This window comes from Dendropsophus ebraccatus, chromosome 1 (assembly GCF_027789765.1).
Source record: "Dendropsophus ebraccatus isolate aDenEbr1 chromosome 1, aDenEbr1.pat, whole genome shotgun sequence".
In the NCBI taxonomy this organism is placed as follows: Eukaryota; Metazoa; Chordata; class Amphibia; order Anura; family Hylidae; genus Dendropsophus; species Dendropsophus ebraccatus.
Genome location: NC_091454.1, coordinates 73467512 through 73484199, shown reverse-complemented (window position 1 = coordinate 73484199; position 16688 = coordinate 73467512). Strand labels below are relative to the sequence as shown.

The following is a 16688-nucleotide window of genomic DNA, read 5'->3' as shown; positions in this document are numbered from 1 at the left end:
GGGAAATCATACATTTAAATGCAGCTGTCAGTTTTGACAGCTGCATTTAAATGTATTAGTAAGTGCGGTGATCGGACCGCGCCAGCTAATAGCCACGATCCCGGGCTACAAACAGCACCCGAGATCACGACCTCTCTGAACGCCCCCACCCACATCAGTACATACGTTATGTGCTGATGTGGGAAGGGGTTAAAGGGCAACCATCAGCAGGTTCATACATACAAATCTTGTTTTCCCATGTGGCGCTATTTTGGAGACTTTAGATCCAACACAACTATGCCAATTATTGCACCGCTGACTTAAGGCCCTATTCCACGGAACGATTATCGTTCGTTTTCGGACGATATCGACCGCTACGGACGATAATCGTTCCGTGGAATAGAGTGCAACGATCAGCCGACATCGTTCATGTCGGCTGATCGTTGCAGTCGCTTGTTTTTCAACATGTTGAAAAACAAGCGACTGATATAGCAGCGATCTGCTGCCGTCGCTCCGTTGAATAGGAGCGTCGGCAGCAGATGCTGCTATATCCTATGGGCTGCCCGGACGATCAGCGATCCCCCGGGCAGCCCCCCCGCAGCTCCCCGCCGCCCCTCCCGCACTCACCCGCTCGCTGCAGCCGCGTTGAATAGCGGCGGCAGCGAGCGGCGAACGAGGAGCAAACGAGCGCTAATAGCGCTCGTTTGCTCCTCTAAAACGACCCGTGGAATAGGGCCATTATATGTCCCTTCCTACATTCATACTCATATGCACAAATAGGAATGGTTCCCTCCTAACGGTACAAATACACAGGGCGGATCTGCAGCTAAATCTGCTGTGGAATCCATACTCGCGGGGGTGGGGTGGGGGGGTGTTTACCTACATCCCGCTGCGAGTATTGCTTCCCATACAAACTACAGGCCAGGGATTTTGCTGCAGATGTGCTCCTGTGTGTTTGTACCCTAAAGAAATGTTAAAAAGTCTGTACTTTAAAAACCAGTGTGATTTGAAAGCAGTTTTGGAGTCTGTCTTTCCACGTGGTTTTTAACTATCTGTGTTAACATACCCGTATTTACTTAGGTAAAGACTTAGGTAAAGATCTAGAGGCCTACTTGGGAACTTCTTGTCGATAGCGCCGATAACCAATGGTGTTTTTGCCATAATCTATTTGCTTCTGTCGCCTTTGAAGTACAGCTTCATCAGTCTCAAACTTGTTGGAATGTTGCGTTGTGGGGGAACTGCTGTGTACAATATTTGTAAAAGTCCATGTTGTAAAGTTATAACATTTGCACAAATTAAGAGATTGAGTTAGGAAATAGTTTTTTAATCAAATGGTAAAGAAGTCAAAGTAAACACACCTTATTCGATGTTTCTTCAACTCCAACAAATCCAGTTGTGTATCAACACCAACACTGACCCTTGTGTGGCCACAGTCCTTCTCAGGGGAAAGTTTGCAATCGGGAAAAGTCAGCCTGCAAAATGCATTTATAGTTTCCTTAAGAGAAGGATAAATCTATTTAGTAATGTGTATCACTGCATATACTACATAGGTTTACAGCCAGGCAAAGCAGATTTTACACAGCCATATCCTCTGCGCTGAAATGTGTGTTTTTTTTTTTACAGGAGCACTCATGTACCTTGTGGTATCAGATACTGCTTTATGTTGATAGCCACCTTCTTTTGACAGCAACCCTGGAGCACTGAGGAAACGGGATCTTGATGGTACCCTTTAAAAGATTTGCAAAGTATTCAACAGTAATAGAAGCACCACTATAATTAGAACTTCGATTTAATAGTATATATATTTATATATAGGTATATAAAAAGGCTGACGTTACGATAATTCTCATTATGTTGAATGAAACCACCTTTAAACACTACAAGAATGTTTGACAATCTTTCCATGCTAATGGGGGACACTAGCTCCCCCCCCCCCCCCCCCAATATGATCTCATAGGGGTTCCAGCAGTTTGTGCCCTTGCCACTATTCTGAAAGGCAGCCAACATAGATAAGTGAAAAGTTTGCTTTCCCCACTATGAGACAATGGGCACTACAGTCCTAGATAACACCCCATATTATCTGCTTATATGCTGATACTAGTAACTAGTTTATACGCCCCTCAAAAGCCTGTACTCTAAGTAAAAGTAGTACCCAAGTTTTGCCACTAGTATGTATGTCTTGTACCTATGTATTGCACACCACAACCACTCACAGCAGGTATTACATACCCTGCAGGAGGTTGTCACATGGGGAGAGGAAGTGTATTCACACACTTAGTCGGTCTTAGTCTGGTTCCCACACAGAGGACACAAGCCAGAACAGTCCCTACAGCAGTCACGTTGGGCCCTGGCCTATGCCAGGTCCCCTGTTAGTGGACAGACACATGGGAAGCATAGACACTTTTCTTGAAAGCAGCACTTCTACACACTATGCAGTGCTAAACACTCACAGAGGACAAAGTCAGAACATCGCAGCCCACGCTGAGAACCAGTCTAAAAAAGTGCAGGACAGTATCCTGAAGCCAGGGAAACTGATCTGGATAGGAGCAAAGTTGCTAGAAGCCTACATACTCTCTCGCACTCTCTCCCTTGGCCACTCTGCTTAACCCAGGTAACAAGGTCTGAGGCTTGTGTCACCCTCATAGGACGCTTCACCTGACACTGGGGGGGGGGGGGGGGGGGGGGGGTAATAGGTGGTGCAAAGACAAGTAGTCAAAAGACAGGCACAAGTTTTCTCTCTTCTCTTTTAAGTATTAGACTTCTAAGGTTCCGACAGAGCACATTACTATTTGGGTTGGGACTCTCGCAACATCCTCCTCTCTACTCCTCTGCACGCAACCAAGCTGGCACAGCTATACCACCTCAAGCTCTCAACACAAGTCTTGTCAGTCAAGTCCAAAATATATTGTCAAGTCACAAATCTACTGTATCCTACTGCATCAAGTATTTCTAAACTAAAAAGTTTATTTATGGTAACAGGACTTGGTACAGTAATTACTTAAACATTGAACATTGACACAGTAATTGCACCTTCCTTGGGTCATCTCCCCTTTGTGGGTGGCGGTACCAATAGTCCGGGTGTTTCACAACTTCACCCCGGACCACCATGATAAGCACCCAAGAGACCCCCCCCCCTCACAGACTGGCAGGTCACCGACCACAGGGGAAAGAGTATAGTTCGCCACTCTAAACTAAAAGCAGGGGTGCTCCCATAACTGTATACCCACATGGCACTGGTGTCACGACAGTATAACATCTGGCTGAGCTATATCTTGACCAACCACCACACTAGGAGTCACACAGTACCATCTGGCAAGTGACATGGGGTGCCTCACAGCATTGCACCACACCAGTCCTGGGAGAAGTTTGCCAGGACTGGTTCCAGCTTTTCCAGGCATCCAGGGTAAAGCAGCACAGAGATCAAAGGCAATAGCGTATAAGCTGACTGCAGAGCAAACAAAGCGCTTACTTTTGTAATGTAAATTCGCTCATCTCTACATCTAATATTAAAGGCTTATCCTTAAGCTCCTATTACATGAGGCGATGAGAGGAGCAAATGAGCTCTGTCTGCACTTTGTTGCTCCTTGTTCCCTGCCAGCACTATTACACACGCCGGCAGCGAACGAGTGAGTGCGTGCGTGCATGCAAGAGGGGCCACGGAGCGCTGCCCAGGTTATTGCTAGATCGTCTGGGCAGCCCATAGAAGATAGCAGCGATCTGCTGCCGCTGCGCCTATTCCACGGAGCAAAGGCAGCAGATCGTTGCTATCTTAGTAGTTTGTCTTTTAACATGTTGAAAGACAACGATCAGCCGACATTGTTCATTTCAGCTGATCATAGTCTATTACACCAGATGTTTATAGGCCGTAACAGCCAACATCCACCAAATACTGACCGTAATAGTTGTGTAATAGGGGCTTTAGGCCAGAGCCAGAGTTTGTTCAAAAGTAGTCTAACCTACAAGGTTGTTTCCGCAACATACCACACATCATGCCTTTACACAGTCATCCGACAAACAAGCACTTAATTGACAGCTGATCACTGAGCATTCTACCAATTGTCGGCAATGAGTGTTCTTAGGAACGCATTTTGGCCCAGTGACTAGTTCATGTAAAAGACTGAAGGACGATATGAACGATAGTTGTACGTTCAGGATTAATTGAAAAATTGGACAGGTAAGCTTTCAGGATTAATTGAAAAATTGGACAGGTAAGCTTTCAGAAGCAAGTCCACATGGAAGAAGAAACATAACAGCCCTATTTTAAGATAAAGTGGACATGCAAGCCCTATTGTTCCAATCTGCTTTCTGCCATGCGATCACAGGAAGCCAATCTGTTATACTTACCAGCTGGGGCCTTGGGGACACTGGTCCTAGAAAGTTAATAAGACTTCTATCTACAGACCTGTATAAGGGGGCTTTTTAAAAAAAAATAAAAAAAAAATCTGAACACAACTATGTAACAAGTTTTAGGGGTCTTATTTCCCCAGAGTATGGTAGTACCCCAAAAGCAGTCAAACTGCTATTTAGGTGTATGTCAGGGCTCAAAAGGATAGGTGCAACATTTTGCTGGAACCATTTTTGGGCACCATGCACACTTGCAGTGACCCCCATTTTATAAACCCGCACCTCAAAAAAGTTCATAGGGGTGAAGTGAGCATCTGGACCGCACAGGAAAGCACCCAAAATTGGGGCAGTTTACAGTAGTATCCATATGTGACTGTAAATCCTTTGGGAACACAGCAAGTGCCCTTTAAGTGCAGATTTTGCTGGAGTGGTTTTAGGATGCCATGTCACATATGTACTGCCCAGAGGTACCATTACAATAGGAACCCCTAAGGGTGGGTTCACACTATGGAATTCTCGCGGAAAACTCAGCGGAATTCCCCCGGCTATACGTGCGCCTTTTCGCCGGCTCCATAGACACCATTCTTTGGGCCGGCTGATTCCGCCAAAAGAAATGACATGTTAATTCTTTTGGCGGATAGCGGAATCAGTCGGCCCATAGAATGGGGTCTATGGAGCCGGCGGAAAGGCGCGCGTCCAGCCGGCGGCATTCCGCTGAGTTTATCTGCGAGAATTCCTCAATGTGAACCCACACTTAAAGGGGAATTCACAAGGAGAGAAAGGGGCTAACCTAGAAAAAAAAAAAAGCACGGAATTTTGCTAATTGAAAGCATTTGCAAGACTGCTTACTTCTGCGTTCTCCATCACCTAACAAAAGTTTAGGTTTTCATAATACCCAGTTTTTGAAACTACACCCATCAGAATTCATTTAGGGGTGTTTTAAGCATTTTAATCCCACATGTGTTGGGAGAAAAACTTGGCATTAGGGGTATGTGGGGGGAAAATAAATTAAAAAGTTAGTTTTTAATGTGTATTTAGCTCAAAATTACCAACCTTTACAAGAAACATAGGGGTATATGCAGGCCTAAGTTTGTCAAGTACACTGTCCCAAATACAGCACTACCCTATATTTGACCTTATACTGCTGGTTGGACACAGCCAGTTTAGTATGGATTTTGCTGGAGTGGTTTTAGGGTACCACTTTTTCTAGCAATTCATGTCAATCCATGGACCAAGCTGCAAAACCTCACCCAAACCAAAAGGACAGGAGGGGTACTGTTTCTGGAAAAAGCATCCATGGTTTACCTTAGCCTGGATAACCCTTTTTAAAGTGTATCAGAAGGTCAAAAGAACTGAAATCTTTCAAGGGTGTGCACCATCTGTTGCCCCCTGGAGACATGCACCCTATACATTGGAAAATATACTAGGGACCAGTTTATGGAAGGGCGGTTCTTAGTGGTGTATGATTTGGCAAACTTTGCACAAGAATCATTGTACAAAGACTAATTATAGTGGGTCCGCCTGCTGGAACCTTGCAGATACCATTTTGACTTCTTTTAAACTTGTGCTGCGGTGTAGGATAACTAGTAGTTTTAGCCTATGAGGCCTTGCATGTGGCTTGGCATCACATGCTTCTATACATGGCCAGCTTGGAGGCCATGATCTGGCCACTAGTAGCCATGGCTACCATTGGAAGTCCATGATCGCATTGTGGGGTTGCTGATGGGCCAACAGTGGCTCCCTCACCTTTTAAAACCTTTAAAGTGGTGACTGACATCTGCAGGGTTAAACTGCCAAAATCAGCACCAGAGCCAGTCTCTGAAATTGCAGTGGGAGCGAGGCTGTGTTTGATAGTTTGACTCCAGACACAGATTGGGTGGGCTCTGCTTCAAAGCCTACCCAATTGTGAAGGTATGCCTGTATGTCTTAACGTTGGAAAGCATTAAATATTAAGTGGTGTATTGCATGGAGAATGCATCTGTCTGTCAATATGACCACCAGTTCTATTGTCTTACAGTAGGGATCAATGGTGGCCCACTGGAGGTGTTGCATTAAAGAGGTTATTCATGCTTCAAAAAACATGGCTGATAAAAGTGCATGGGGACCTGTTCACACAAGTACTGCACTATTTAAACTATGACCTACCAGTTTTCAAATGAAGCCCCACAAATCTCAAGGGCTTTAGGTCTGTAAGCTTTCTGTTGGGGTTCTGACATTTTTAACTGTAAAAAGGGGGAGCAACAGACTGCTATTCCTACCGCTGAGTAGTAAGATAAGCGTGATGAAGAACTTTAACATTTCATAGGCTTCTACCTCCAAGCTGCACCAGCTATTAGTCTCCATACCCTCTTAAAGGGGTTGTTCACCAATTTTTTTTTTCTTTCAAATCAACTGGTGCCATAAAGTGCCAGAGATTTGTAATTCACTTCTATTACAAAATCTTAAGTCTTCCAGTACTTATCAGCTGCTGTATGTCCTGCAGGAAGTGGTGTTTTCTTTCCTATCTGACACAGTGCTCTCTGTTGCCTCCTCTGTCCATGTCAGGAACTGTCCAGAGCAGCAGCAAATCCCCATAGAAAACCTCTCCTGCTCTCCAGACTGGAAATAATACAACTTCATGTTGGGCATACAGCAGCTGATAAGTACTGGAAGGTTTGAGATTTTTTAATAGAAGTAAATTACAAATCTCTGGCACTTTATGGCAGCAGTGGATTTGAAAGAAAAAAAATTTTGGTGGACAACCCCTTTAATGCCAGCATGACTGGTATACCCATCGTGTCGTTAAGGGGTTAAAGCGGGAAAGTGAACCCTGCAGTTCCCATCATGCCTGGACAGCCAAGGGCTAGGGGGCTTTACAACCAAAAAAAATAGCTTTTCATAGAGCTCTAGTCTAAAGAGGCATGGCCATTTAAAAAATTTAAGGAAATGGGGGTTATGATCGCAAGCATTTTTTGCAATAATTTTAGGTTTTCTATTTAAAACCAACCTATACATATGGTCACTAGGTGCCTACCTTCCTTACACAAGGGTTCAGCCTACATTTAGTGGCAGAATCCTGGGGGTGCTGGCATTGTATGGTCAAGCTCTTCTGCCACAGCACCAAAACCACTTTAAAGGGGTTATCCAGCGCTACAAAAACATGGCCACTTTCCCCCTACTGTTGTCTCCAGTTTGGGTGGGGTTTTGAAACTTAGTTCCATTAAAGTAAATGGAGCTTAATTGCAAACCGCACCTGAACTGGAGACAACAGTAGGGGGAAAAGTGGCCATGTTTTTATAGCGCTGGATAACCCCTTTAACCACACAGTGTCATTATATTGACTGAATTGTTGCATAACAAACACCATTGTCTCCTAGTGAGCATGCAAAGATAATATAATTAGCAGAAGTTAAAGGGGTACTCTGGTGAAAAAAAGGTTTCTTTCAAATCAAATGGTTTCACAAAGTTATACAGATTTATAAATCACTTCTATTTAAGGGTATGTCCACACTGCGGAACAGGCAAGAAATTTGGAGCGGAATACGCTCTGAATTTCCCCTTACAATTCCTCCCGTAATTGTCCCATTGTGTTCAATAGGATTTTCACTCTGACACAGAATTTTATAACAGAATTTCCTGCTGCGCCACAATAAGGACTTTATCCGATATTATTTTACATGGTATACTGTTTATGCCTTGTTTTTTGCCCAGGTGGGATCGGCAGTGCCGACTCTGATCCTCTGTGCCATTTAATTGTGTCACTGCATCATTTTTGTGAAGACGCTGCAATACTGCAGTGAGGCTCCAGCATGTGTGAACATAGCCCTAGTTTCGCCGCAGACTTTTGCATAGTTAGTGCAGGTGCTGCAGCTGCTTCTGCCACTCCTTGCCTGCTCAGGTGAATGCTGGAGGGGCTGGTCAGAGATTGTGAATCACTCAGAGGGTTGAGAGACAAGATCCAGCCAAGCCTCCTGTGCAGGGCATTTAGCATGTCGCAGGGGCGGGCATCTAAGAGTTTGCCTCAGGCGGCAGACAACCTGGAATCGGCCCTGCTCCTGTGACATCACACCCTGCCCCCTGTCAAGTCAGCATCAGCAGCATGTGCTCAAACAAACTCAATGAGACACAGAGGCATGTAATCTGTCTTCCGCTCCTTCTGCTTTCCCCCTCAGGAGACAAAGTGGATTGGCACAGAGGCCAGTTTTCTTGACTTCCTAGATGTCAAACTACTAGTGTGGCAGAACCACACAGATATTGTAATACATTCGAGACATTATAACTTTTAATGTACTTTTAATTAAAATAATCTCTATCCGGAGTTCCCTTTTATTGTCAGTGGAATGTTATTCTTTTTAAGCCAAAGCCAGATATTGCTTGTCTGAACAGGAACAAAACAGGTAGTCTGTAACATTATACTTTTAAAGGTGCACTCACCTTTTGACATCAGTAAGAGAAAGTTATATAGCAAAACTACTGTATGTCATGCTTCCTATATGCCATGAAGTGATCCAAACTGAAGCATTGTTGATGTCTAACAGAAGGCAGCGGCTACATTCTTATGTCTGTTCTGTCTGCAATTGAGAGCATGCAATCGGACAGAACATAAGACCAATGTTATTCAACGGCCCCGTTCACATGTCCATAATGGGCAACGATCCGTGCCGCAAAAAAAAAAAAAAAAAAGCTATAATGCAGACCGCATTTTGTGGCACGGAGTGCTATACTAATGAAGTGGCAATGTAGTGCTCAGTGAAGCACAGAGCACCACCGATGCACATTAGTAGAATTTAGCATTGCAAATACAAGCAAACCTGTTTATTGCAGAATCATTTATATTTGTTACCCAAAAATGTCCTCCATTGCACTGAAGTTATCGATCAGCATCCAGGGTTCAGGAGACTTTGAAAGCCCGTGCAGTTGGGAGTCATGGTAGGTCAGTGGCGGCATACACACTTTCAGCTGAGGATCTAGCCTACAACACATTAGTATGGTTATACAACATACATGCTCAATATAAGTCATACATTTAATCATTAGAATAAAGCTTTATTGCAATTTATCTAAAGATTCAGATTGTGTTCCTCCACAAATCATTTTCTGCTCTGACGGATGTTAGATTCCTTACTACAAGGGCCTGCTCTCACTACAGAATTTGCACAGAACTTAAAGCGGGTCTGTGGCGGGTCTGTGTGAACTGACCCAAGAGGGTGATTTATCATTTTTGCCAAAGTTATGCAAAATAAAAATTGTGCTTTTGGCAGTCTGCGCTGCTTACATATGGTGTATGGCCTCTCCCAAAGACCTTTGACAGATGTAAGTGGTTGGTGATAGGGGTCAGCCATGATGGGGGGGGGAAAAAAAAAAAAAAAAAAAAAAACTAAATCACGCCCCGACTCCTTTGACTGTGGCTTACCTCACCCTGAAAAAAAGTGCTCTGGCTGCAGCTTACCCCTCCCCATAGCGAGCACAGGAACGCTCAGCCATGCCTAACGTGTACAGGGGAACTGGAGGGAGAAATAACTGACCATTCGGTCATCAGTTATTGAAGGTGTATGGCCCCCTTTACTCTATGGAACCTGTCTCCTGTAAGGAGACAGAACACGATAAGCCAGGGAGTAAAGCACTTAGCCATCTGCTTCTTCCAGCCATTTAAAAATAACCTAAATAAAAGCACATTGCTTAAAGGGCACAAAAATGCTCCAAAATGGCTTCAGAGCAGATACAAAATTCAGCATAAAGTAAAAAAGCCAAGAAGTGGGATAAGGGAAAGGGCATCTAAAACGTCTAGCAAAATGCAGCAAGTCATACAGAATGATTGTGAAGCAGCAACAGTCCGCACACCCTATATCGTATTGTTGGGTGCTAGTGCAGAGGGATTCCTCAATCCCATAATACGTATAAACAGAAGCACTGCACTCTCAGGAGATTATATGCTGGTGAAATTTTATTCAGAAGAAAATCATATCACAATCCAACCAGATCAAGCTGTGCGAATTAAAGTAGGGAAGTAATGCTACGGGCGACGTTTCGGTCGTGCTTCCGACCTTCCTCAGGCCTATGTAGCCATACTATGAAGAGAAAAGCAGCAGTAAATATACAAACAAAAAATAATTTTTTGTTTGTATATTTACTGCTGCTTTTCTCTTCATAGTATGGCTACATAGGCCTGAGGAAGGTCGGAAGCACGACCGAAACATCGCCCGTAGCATTACTTCCCTACTTTAATTCGCACAGCTTGATCTGGTTGGATTGTGATATATGATTTTCTTCTGAATAAAATTTCACCAGCATATAATCTCCTGAGAGTGCAGTGCTTCTGTTTATAAGTCATACAGAATGAGTCACATCTACTGACTGGTCTAGTTAAAAGTATACTGCCAGTGTGAGAAAAGGCACAATAGAAGTCTCTCAAAAAGTCAGTGGTGTATTTTGAATCCTCCCGCTGCATACAGCTATAACTTGAGATTGAGATTCCTGCCGCATCTCCATATCTACAGCGAAAACCAGCATAATGCAAGTGGGTCTAATGCCCTATTACACCAATAGATTATCTGACAGATGTTTTTGAGCCAGAGCCAGGAACAGACTAAACAAAAACAGGTAATAAAGACTGAGATCTCTCCTCTTATCAAATTCATTCCTGGCTTTGGCTTAAAAAAAAACAAAAAAACACACCTGTCAGATAATCTATTGGTTTAATAGGGCCACAGGAGCAGGATGCCTTGTTTCAAAGCATAGCTGTATGTGTAATAAGTGGGGAAAACAGGCACTCAAAAGCCTAGTCTAGGTCACGTCAAGGGGACACATTTATTCTTTGCATGTACAGTGTAAGGCTATGTTCACACAGTATTTTTGCTCAGTATTTTTCAACCAAAACCTGGAGTGGATTGAATACACAGAAAGGCAATGTTAACACACTGTTGAAATTCAGTGGAGAGATGCCATTTAATGGCAAATGACAGCCATTTTAAAATAACGGCCCTTATTTGCCATTAAATGAATTTTAACAGTGTGGGAACATAGCCTAAAAAGGTACAAACACCCTGCAGAGCATACAAGAGCCGATAAGTACTGACAAACTGACTTTTTAAAATTAGAGTTTACAAGTCTGAATAACTTGCATCAGCTGAAAACTTTTTCCCTCTCCGCTGGAATGCCTCTTCAAAGGAGTTATCCAGCGATACAAAAACATGGCCACTTTCTTCCAGAGACAGCACCGATCTAGTCTTCAGCTTGGGTGGGGTTTTGCTGCTCAGTTCCATTGAAGTAAATGGAGCTTAATTGCAAACCGCACCTGAACTAGAGACAAGAATCATGTTGTCTCTGAAAGAAAGTGGCCATGTGGCCATGTTTTTGTAGCACTGGATAACCCCCTTAAGGGTATATTCACACGAACGGGCTCGCAGCGAGATTCTCGCTGCGAGCCCGGCAGGTCCTGGCAGTTCCCATACACTACATACTTGCTGTGGTCTAAACGACCGCAGCGAGTATGTAATTCTGCCGCCCTTAACCCCTTCTGCTCCCGCCCGGCTCCCCCGCTGTAAGCATACTTTACCTGTCCTCACTGAACGGGTCCGGCGTCCTGCTCTTCCGCCCAGCCAATCAGTGGCTGCGGCTGGGCAACACACTAATTGGCCGGACAGGAGAGCAGGACGCCGGACCCGTGCTGCGAGGAGAGGTAATGTATGCTTACAGCGGGGGAGCCGGGAGGGAGCAGAAGGGGTTAAGGGTGGCAGAATTACATACTCGCTGTGGTCGTTTAGACCGCAGCAAGTATATAGTGTATGGGAACTGCCAGGACCTGCCGGGCTCGCAGCGAGATTCTCGCTGCGAGCCCGCCCGTGTGAATATACCCTTAAAGTGTACCTATAATTTAAGCAAACTTCTGACATATCAGAGCGCTGTGTCAGCAGTCTTTATTAGTGGGGTCAGGGTGCCCAGACCCTCACCAATTGTAAGAATGAAGTGGCAGAACAGCTCAGCAGCACATGCTCTGCCTCTTTTCTGCTTTAACTGCTTAACTAGCATTCGACAGAATCATCCTCTGTGAGGATGATTGTAAGGCAGAAAGGCCACTAATGGGTTTCTCTGCCTGTCAATCATCCCCTCGGAGCACACAGTCGGAGAGCCGCGACTAGTCACCTGCCAGATAACTAGTTGCCGCCACTATCCTAGCCTTGTGTGCCACAATACAACACCTCCCCCAGCTCCTCGACAGTAGATCTACTGGGTAGAACTGGTAGCCACATTACCACAATCACGCCAATTTGTTTCCTTTAAACTAATTTGTTGCTTAAAAATGTGAATTGTGCAGTATTTCCAGTATTAGCTACCTCTTGTTTGTGAAATCTTGTGTGCAAAACAAATTTCACACAAAAAACAAAAAACAATTAGACTGAAGGAAAAAAACCTCCCCTTAATTGTAATTTTACACTAGTAGCATGCTGGGTTTCATTCAATCAGAATATCCTTGGGCTATGTGGAGACTTCAGCCATATGATATATGCACAGTTAAAATTCTTTGTGCCCTGCCGTCATAGCAGCTAAAAGTGAATTGTCGAAATCTGGTGGTAAGGGCCCTATAACAGGGAAAGCTTACCATGCAAAAAAAAAAATTGTTGAATTTAATCTTTCAGTGTGCATGCAGGCAACAAACGATTAACCAAAATTTGTTCATACACCATTGACTGCATCTTTTTAACGGACCATAAAATTGTTCACAAACCCTTGTGTATGTACATAATTTCTTTGTTATTACAAAATCGGTCATATACTAGATTGTACAGGAGATCGTAACTAATCAGATCGTTAATCTGAGAAAAAGAAAAATTGTAATAGGACCCCTACTCACCAGCTTCAATGAAGCCACTCTTAGGGGCCCATTCACACTACGGAATCTGCACTGAAATTCCGTGCGGAACCCCTGTGCACAGACTCTGCACTGAATCCTGCCTGATTTCTGCTTCAATGGGAGGGCTTGTGCGCCTCTGTGCTCAAGAAATTGGCAAGTCAATTGGTGTAGCCCAATACTTTGGCCAGAAAGTTTGTTTACTGATTAAATTTCAATATTCTTAGGTCTTATGCAACAGGCCACGTTAGAGCTACCTTGCAAGCATGTATTATGGCATGTGGTAGGTCAAGCTACAGGTGTCCAGGGGGTTTTAAGACACTCGAGGCCTGGCTTATGCAAGGATTCCTGTCAGGGACACCAGAGCAGTTCAGACTAGCTTCCAGGGTGAACAGATGCAGCTAGTGACCAAAGGTTCTTCTGAAGCTACTACTTACACTATGCAGTGCTAAGCAACAGTAAGGGAGAGCAGCCACCAAGGAACACTCTAGCCCACACCAGGAACATGTCTAAAAAGTGCAGGACAGACTCCTGATATCAGCAGGACAAAACCACCATAAAGTAAAAGGTATCCTACTATGCAGTGCAGGTAACTGGGAAACCCCAGACACCTAGCTACATCCAGATAACCACGACTGGGGTTGTGCTCCCCATCTAGGACCGGTTCTACAATACTAGGGGGCAGAAGACAGTCTCAGTGTCTAAATGTGAGTACAAGTATCACTTCACTACTAAAGATATCTACCAACAAATCTTGTGAAGATGATCGGGATGCCACAATTATTATATCTTTTGCATAATTCCCGCTGTGGATTCCTCTGTCTTTCACAAAATTCATGCTCTTCCTCGCTCTGATATGGGGTCCCTAACACCCACGTATCAGGTTATAATCCTTGCAGAGAGCAAAAGATGACGGGGGTCTAGCAATCCCAAATGTAGCCATGTACTTTTTGGCGGCTCAATTGCAACACCTAAGGGGGTGGAATGTGAGTGAAAAGGGATACCAAAACAAGGCCTTTATTGGGCACCATTTACAGTCAGACTTTTTTTTGAAGTGTTAGAAGCTTAAAGCGTAACTGTCATTTCAGGGTCATTTTTCTGAAAACATTAAACAGTACAAGCGATTTTAAGAAACTCTGTAATAGGTTTTAGGTACTAAAAGTTTCCTTCTGGACTGAAAAAGCAATCTCCCAGCCTCCCCCCTCACTGCAGATGAAGCAGGATTTCTGTCTCCATTATGTGGCTATGGAGAGGGGAGGGGCTGTTAGGAGTGACTGAGCACGGAGCAGTCCTGCAAAGCACAACACCCTGCAATCTTCTCTCAGTAAGTTCATAGATAAGCACTGACCTTTCTGACACCTGAATTTAACGTTTTAGGTGCCCAGAGAGTCTACAAACAGCTGACCTTCATGTCACCTCTTCCTGCTCCCTCATCTCCCTCAGCCCCTCCCCCCTTCATACGCCTACAATGGAGAGAGCAGAGCCCGTCTTCACTGGCTTCTCTGTAATGAAGACGTGTTTGCCTGATAATGCACAGATAAGAAGTCAGGGGGGGGGGGGGGGGAGGCTGGGAGATTGCTTCTGTATGCTTCTTGAGTACAGAAAGAGGCTTTTTTTGGCTGATGAAACCTATTACAGAGTTTCTTAAAAATCGCTTATACTACTGATTTCTGCAATAAAAAAAACATGTTACGCTTTAGGGTATAAACCCACACACCGTATATGCAGCAAAAACGCAGCAGATGTAATGGTGAAGATTTGATGCTGTGTTCAGTTATTTAGATCTAATCTGCAGCGTATTTGCTGCGTATCGCAGTAGTAAATACGCTGCATATACAGTGTGTGGGTTTGTACCCTTAAAGCGTAACTGTCTTTTTTTATTGCAGAAATCAGTAGTATAAGCGATTTTAAGAAACTCTAATACGTTTCATCAGCCAAAAAAGCCTCCTTCTGTACTCAAGAAGCAATCTCCCATCCTCCCCCCTGACTTCTTATCTGTGCATTATCAGGTAAACACGTCTTCATTACAGAGAAGCCAGTGAAGACGGGCTCTGCTCTCTCCATTGTAAGCCTATGAAGAGGGGAGGGGCTGAGGGAGATGAGGGAGCAGGAAGAGGTGACATGAAGGTCAGCTGTTTGTAGACTCTCTGGGCACCTAAAACGCTAAATTCAGGTATCAGAAAGGTCAGTGCTTATCTATGAACTTACTGAGAGAAGATTGCAGGGTGTTGTGCTGTGCAGAAATCCTCCGTGCTCAGTCACTCCTAACAGCCCCTCCCCTCTCCATAGCCACATAATGGAGACAGAAATCCTGCTTCATTTGATGTGAGGGGGGAGGCTTTTTCAGTACAGAAGGAAACTTTTAGTACATAAAACCTATTACAGAGTTTCTTAAAATCGCTTGTACTGTTGATATTTAATGTTTTCAGAAAAATGGCCCTGAAATGACAGTTACGCTTTAAGGAGTGTTATTACTCAGCCCACAAATACCAACCTTATTGCTTATACATAAGGTGTGTTGGAAGCTCAGAGATCTCTATGGTATCATGGAATATACACCCTATACATCTATTTGGGACACCCCATGGTTAAGAGAGTTAACTTTTTGGAGGGGTTTTTACCTGGAGAGATGCGGGACCTAGGAAAGTTATACAACTGTATGATGGTAGACAGCTGAAACGCTTTGATCAGTTACAAAGCCAATTTGCTCTACCTCACACTTAGTTCTATAAATATTTGCAAATACGTCACACGTGTGAAGCAGAGGGTGAAATACTCACATCAGAAGTACAGTATCTGGCCCCCAGTGAATATAGCCGGGGAATCGGAATCCACTAAGGGTCTGATCTTGTCTATACAGACATATCTCGACAAGTTCCCACTGACATTGATGGAAAAATGGGAAGCAGACATCGGTCCTATAGAGGAAGGCCAATGGAAAGAAATATTGGAAATGACACCTAAATTGTCCCTAGGAGAACAACGCCGTCTCTCAAATCTATATTTGTTACATAGTGTGTACCGTAGACCGCAGTTTCTCTTCCGTATCAATGTACAGGATACACCAGTGTCCAAGATGTCATTCATGAGGAGGGTCTTTTACACATGTTTTGGCGCAGTCCCAAAATATTTCGCTATTGGAGAGGGGTGACATCATCCATACACAAAGCCTATTCTGTGGAACTACAGCAATCCCCACTGGTATACATATTGGGATATGTAGAAGATCTAGTGCTAAACATTGTGGAACAAACTGCAGTGGCTTGTATCTTGTTTATGGTACAAAAGCTCGGTAGCAGAACTCGTGAGGAAGGTTAAGGCTGCATTCCCTTGTTCCGTGATCCTGACGAATCACGGACGTGGAATGCATGTACCGGAGTCCCCCCGCGCCCGGACAGCATCTGTAATTAGATGCTGGGAGCGGGGGAGACTGTATTTATAAGCGCCGCGCTGTAGTAACAGCACCGCACGACTGATTCATTACAGCGCAGCGCTTATGAATACAGTCTCCCCCGCTCCCAGCATCTAATTACAGATG

At 44.2% G+C, this 16688-nt stretch overlaps 1 protein-coding gene across 5 annotated transcripts in view; it reads right to left on the bottom strand.

Moving 5' to 3' along the window:
- The window catches only part of LOC138794171 (oocyte-specific histone RNA stem-loop-binding protein 2-like), a 32598-nt gene that overhangs the window by 10634 nt on the left and 5276 nt on the right, over nt 1-16688 (bottom strand). For 3 of the 5 annotated variants that reach the window (XM_069972953.1, XM_069972944.1, XM_069972957.1), the window contains exons 2-5: nt 9146-9274; nt 1617-1706; nt 1338-1451; nt 1092-1220 (exon numbers count right to left, since the gene is read on the bottom strand). In XM_069972953.1, coding sequence (XP_069829054.1) covers nt 1092-1220; nt 1338-1451; nt 1617-1706; nt 9146-9249 — 437 coding nt within the window. In that variant the 5' untranslated portion in view covers nt 9250-9274. Of the gene's footprint in view, nt 1-1091; nt 1221-1337; nt 1452-1616; nt 1707-9145; nt 9286-16688 lie in introns of those variants that run through there. The other 2 variants (XM_069972948.1, XM_069972941.1) reach the window with 2 other exon arrangements.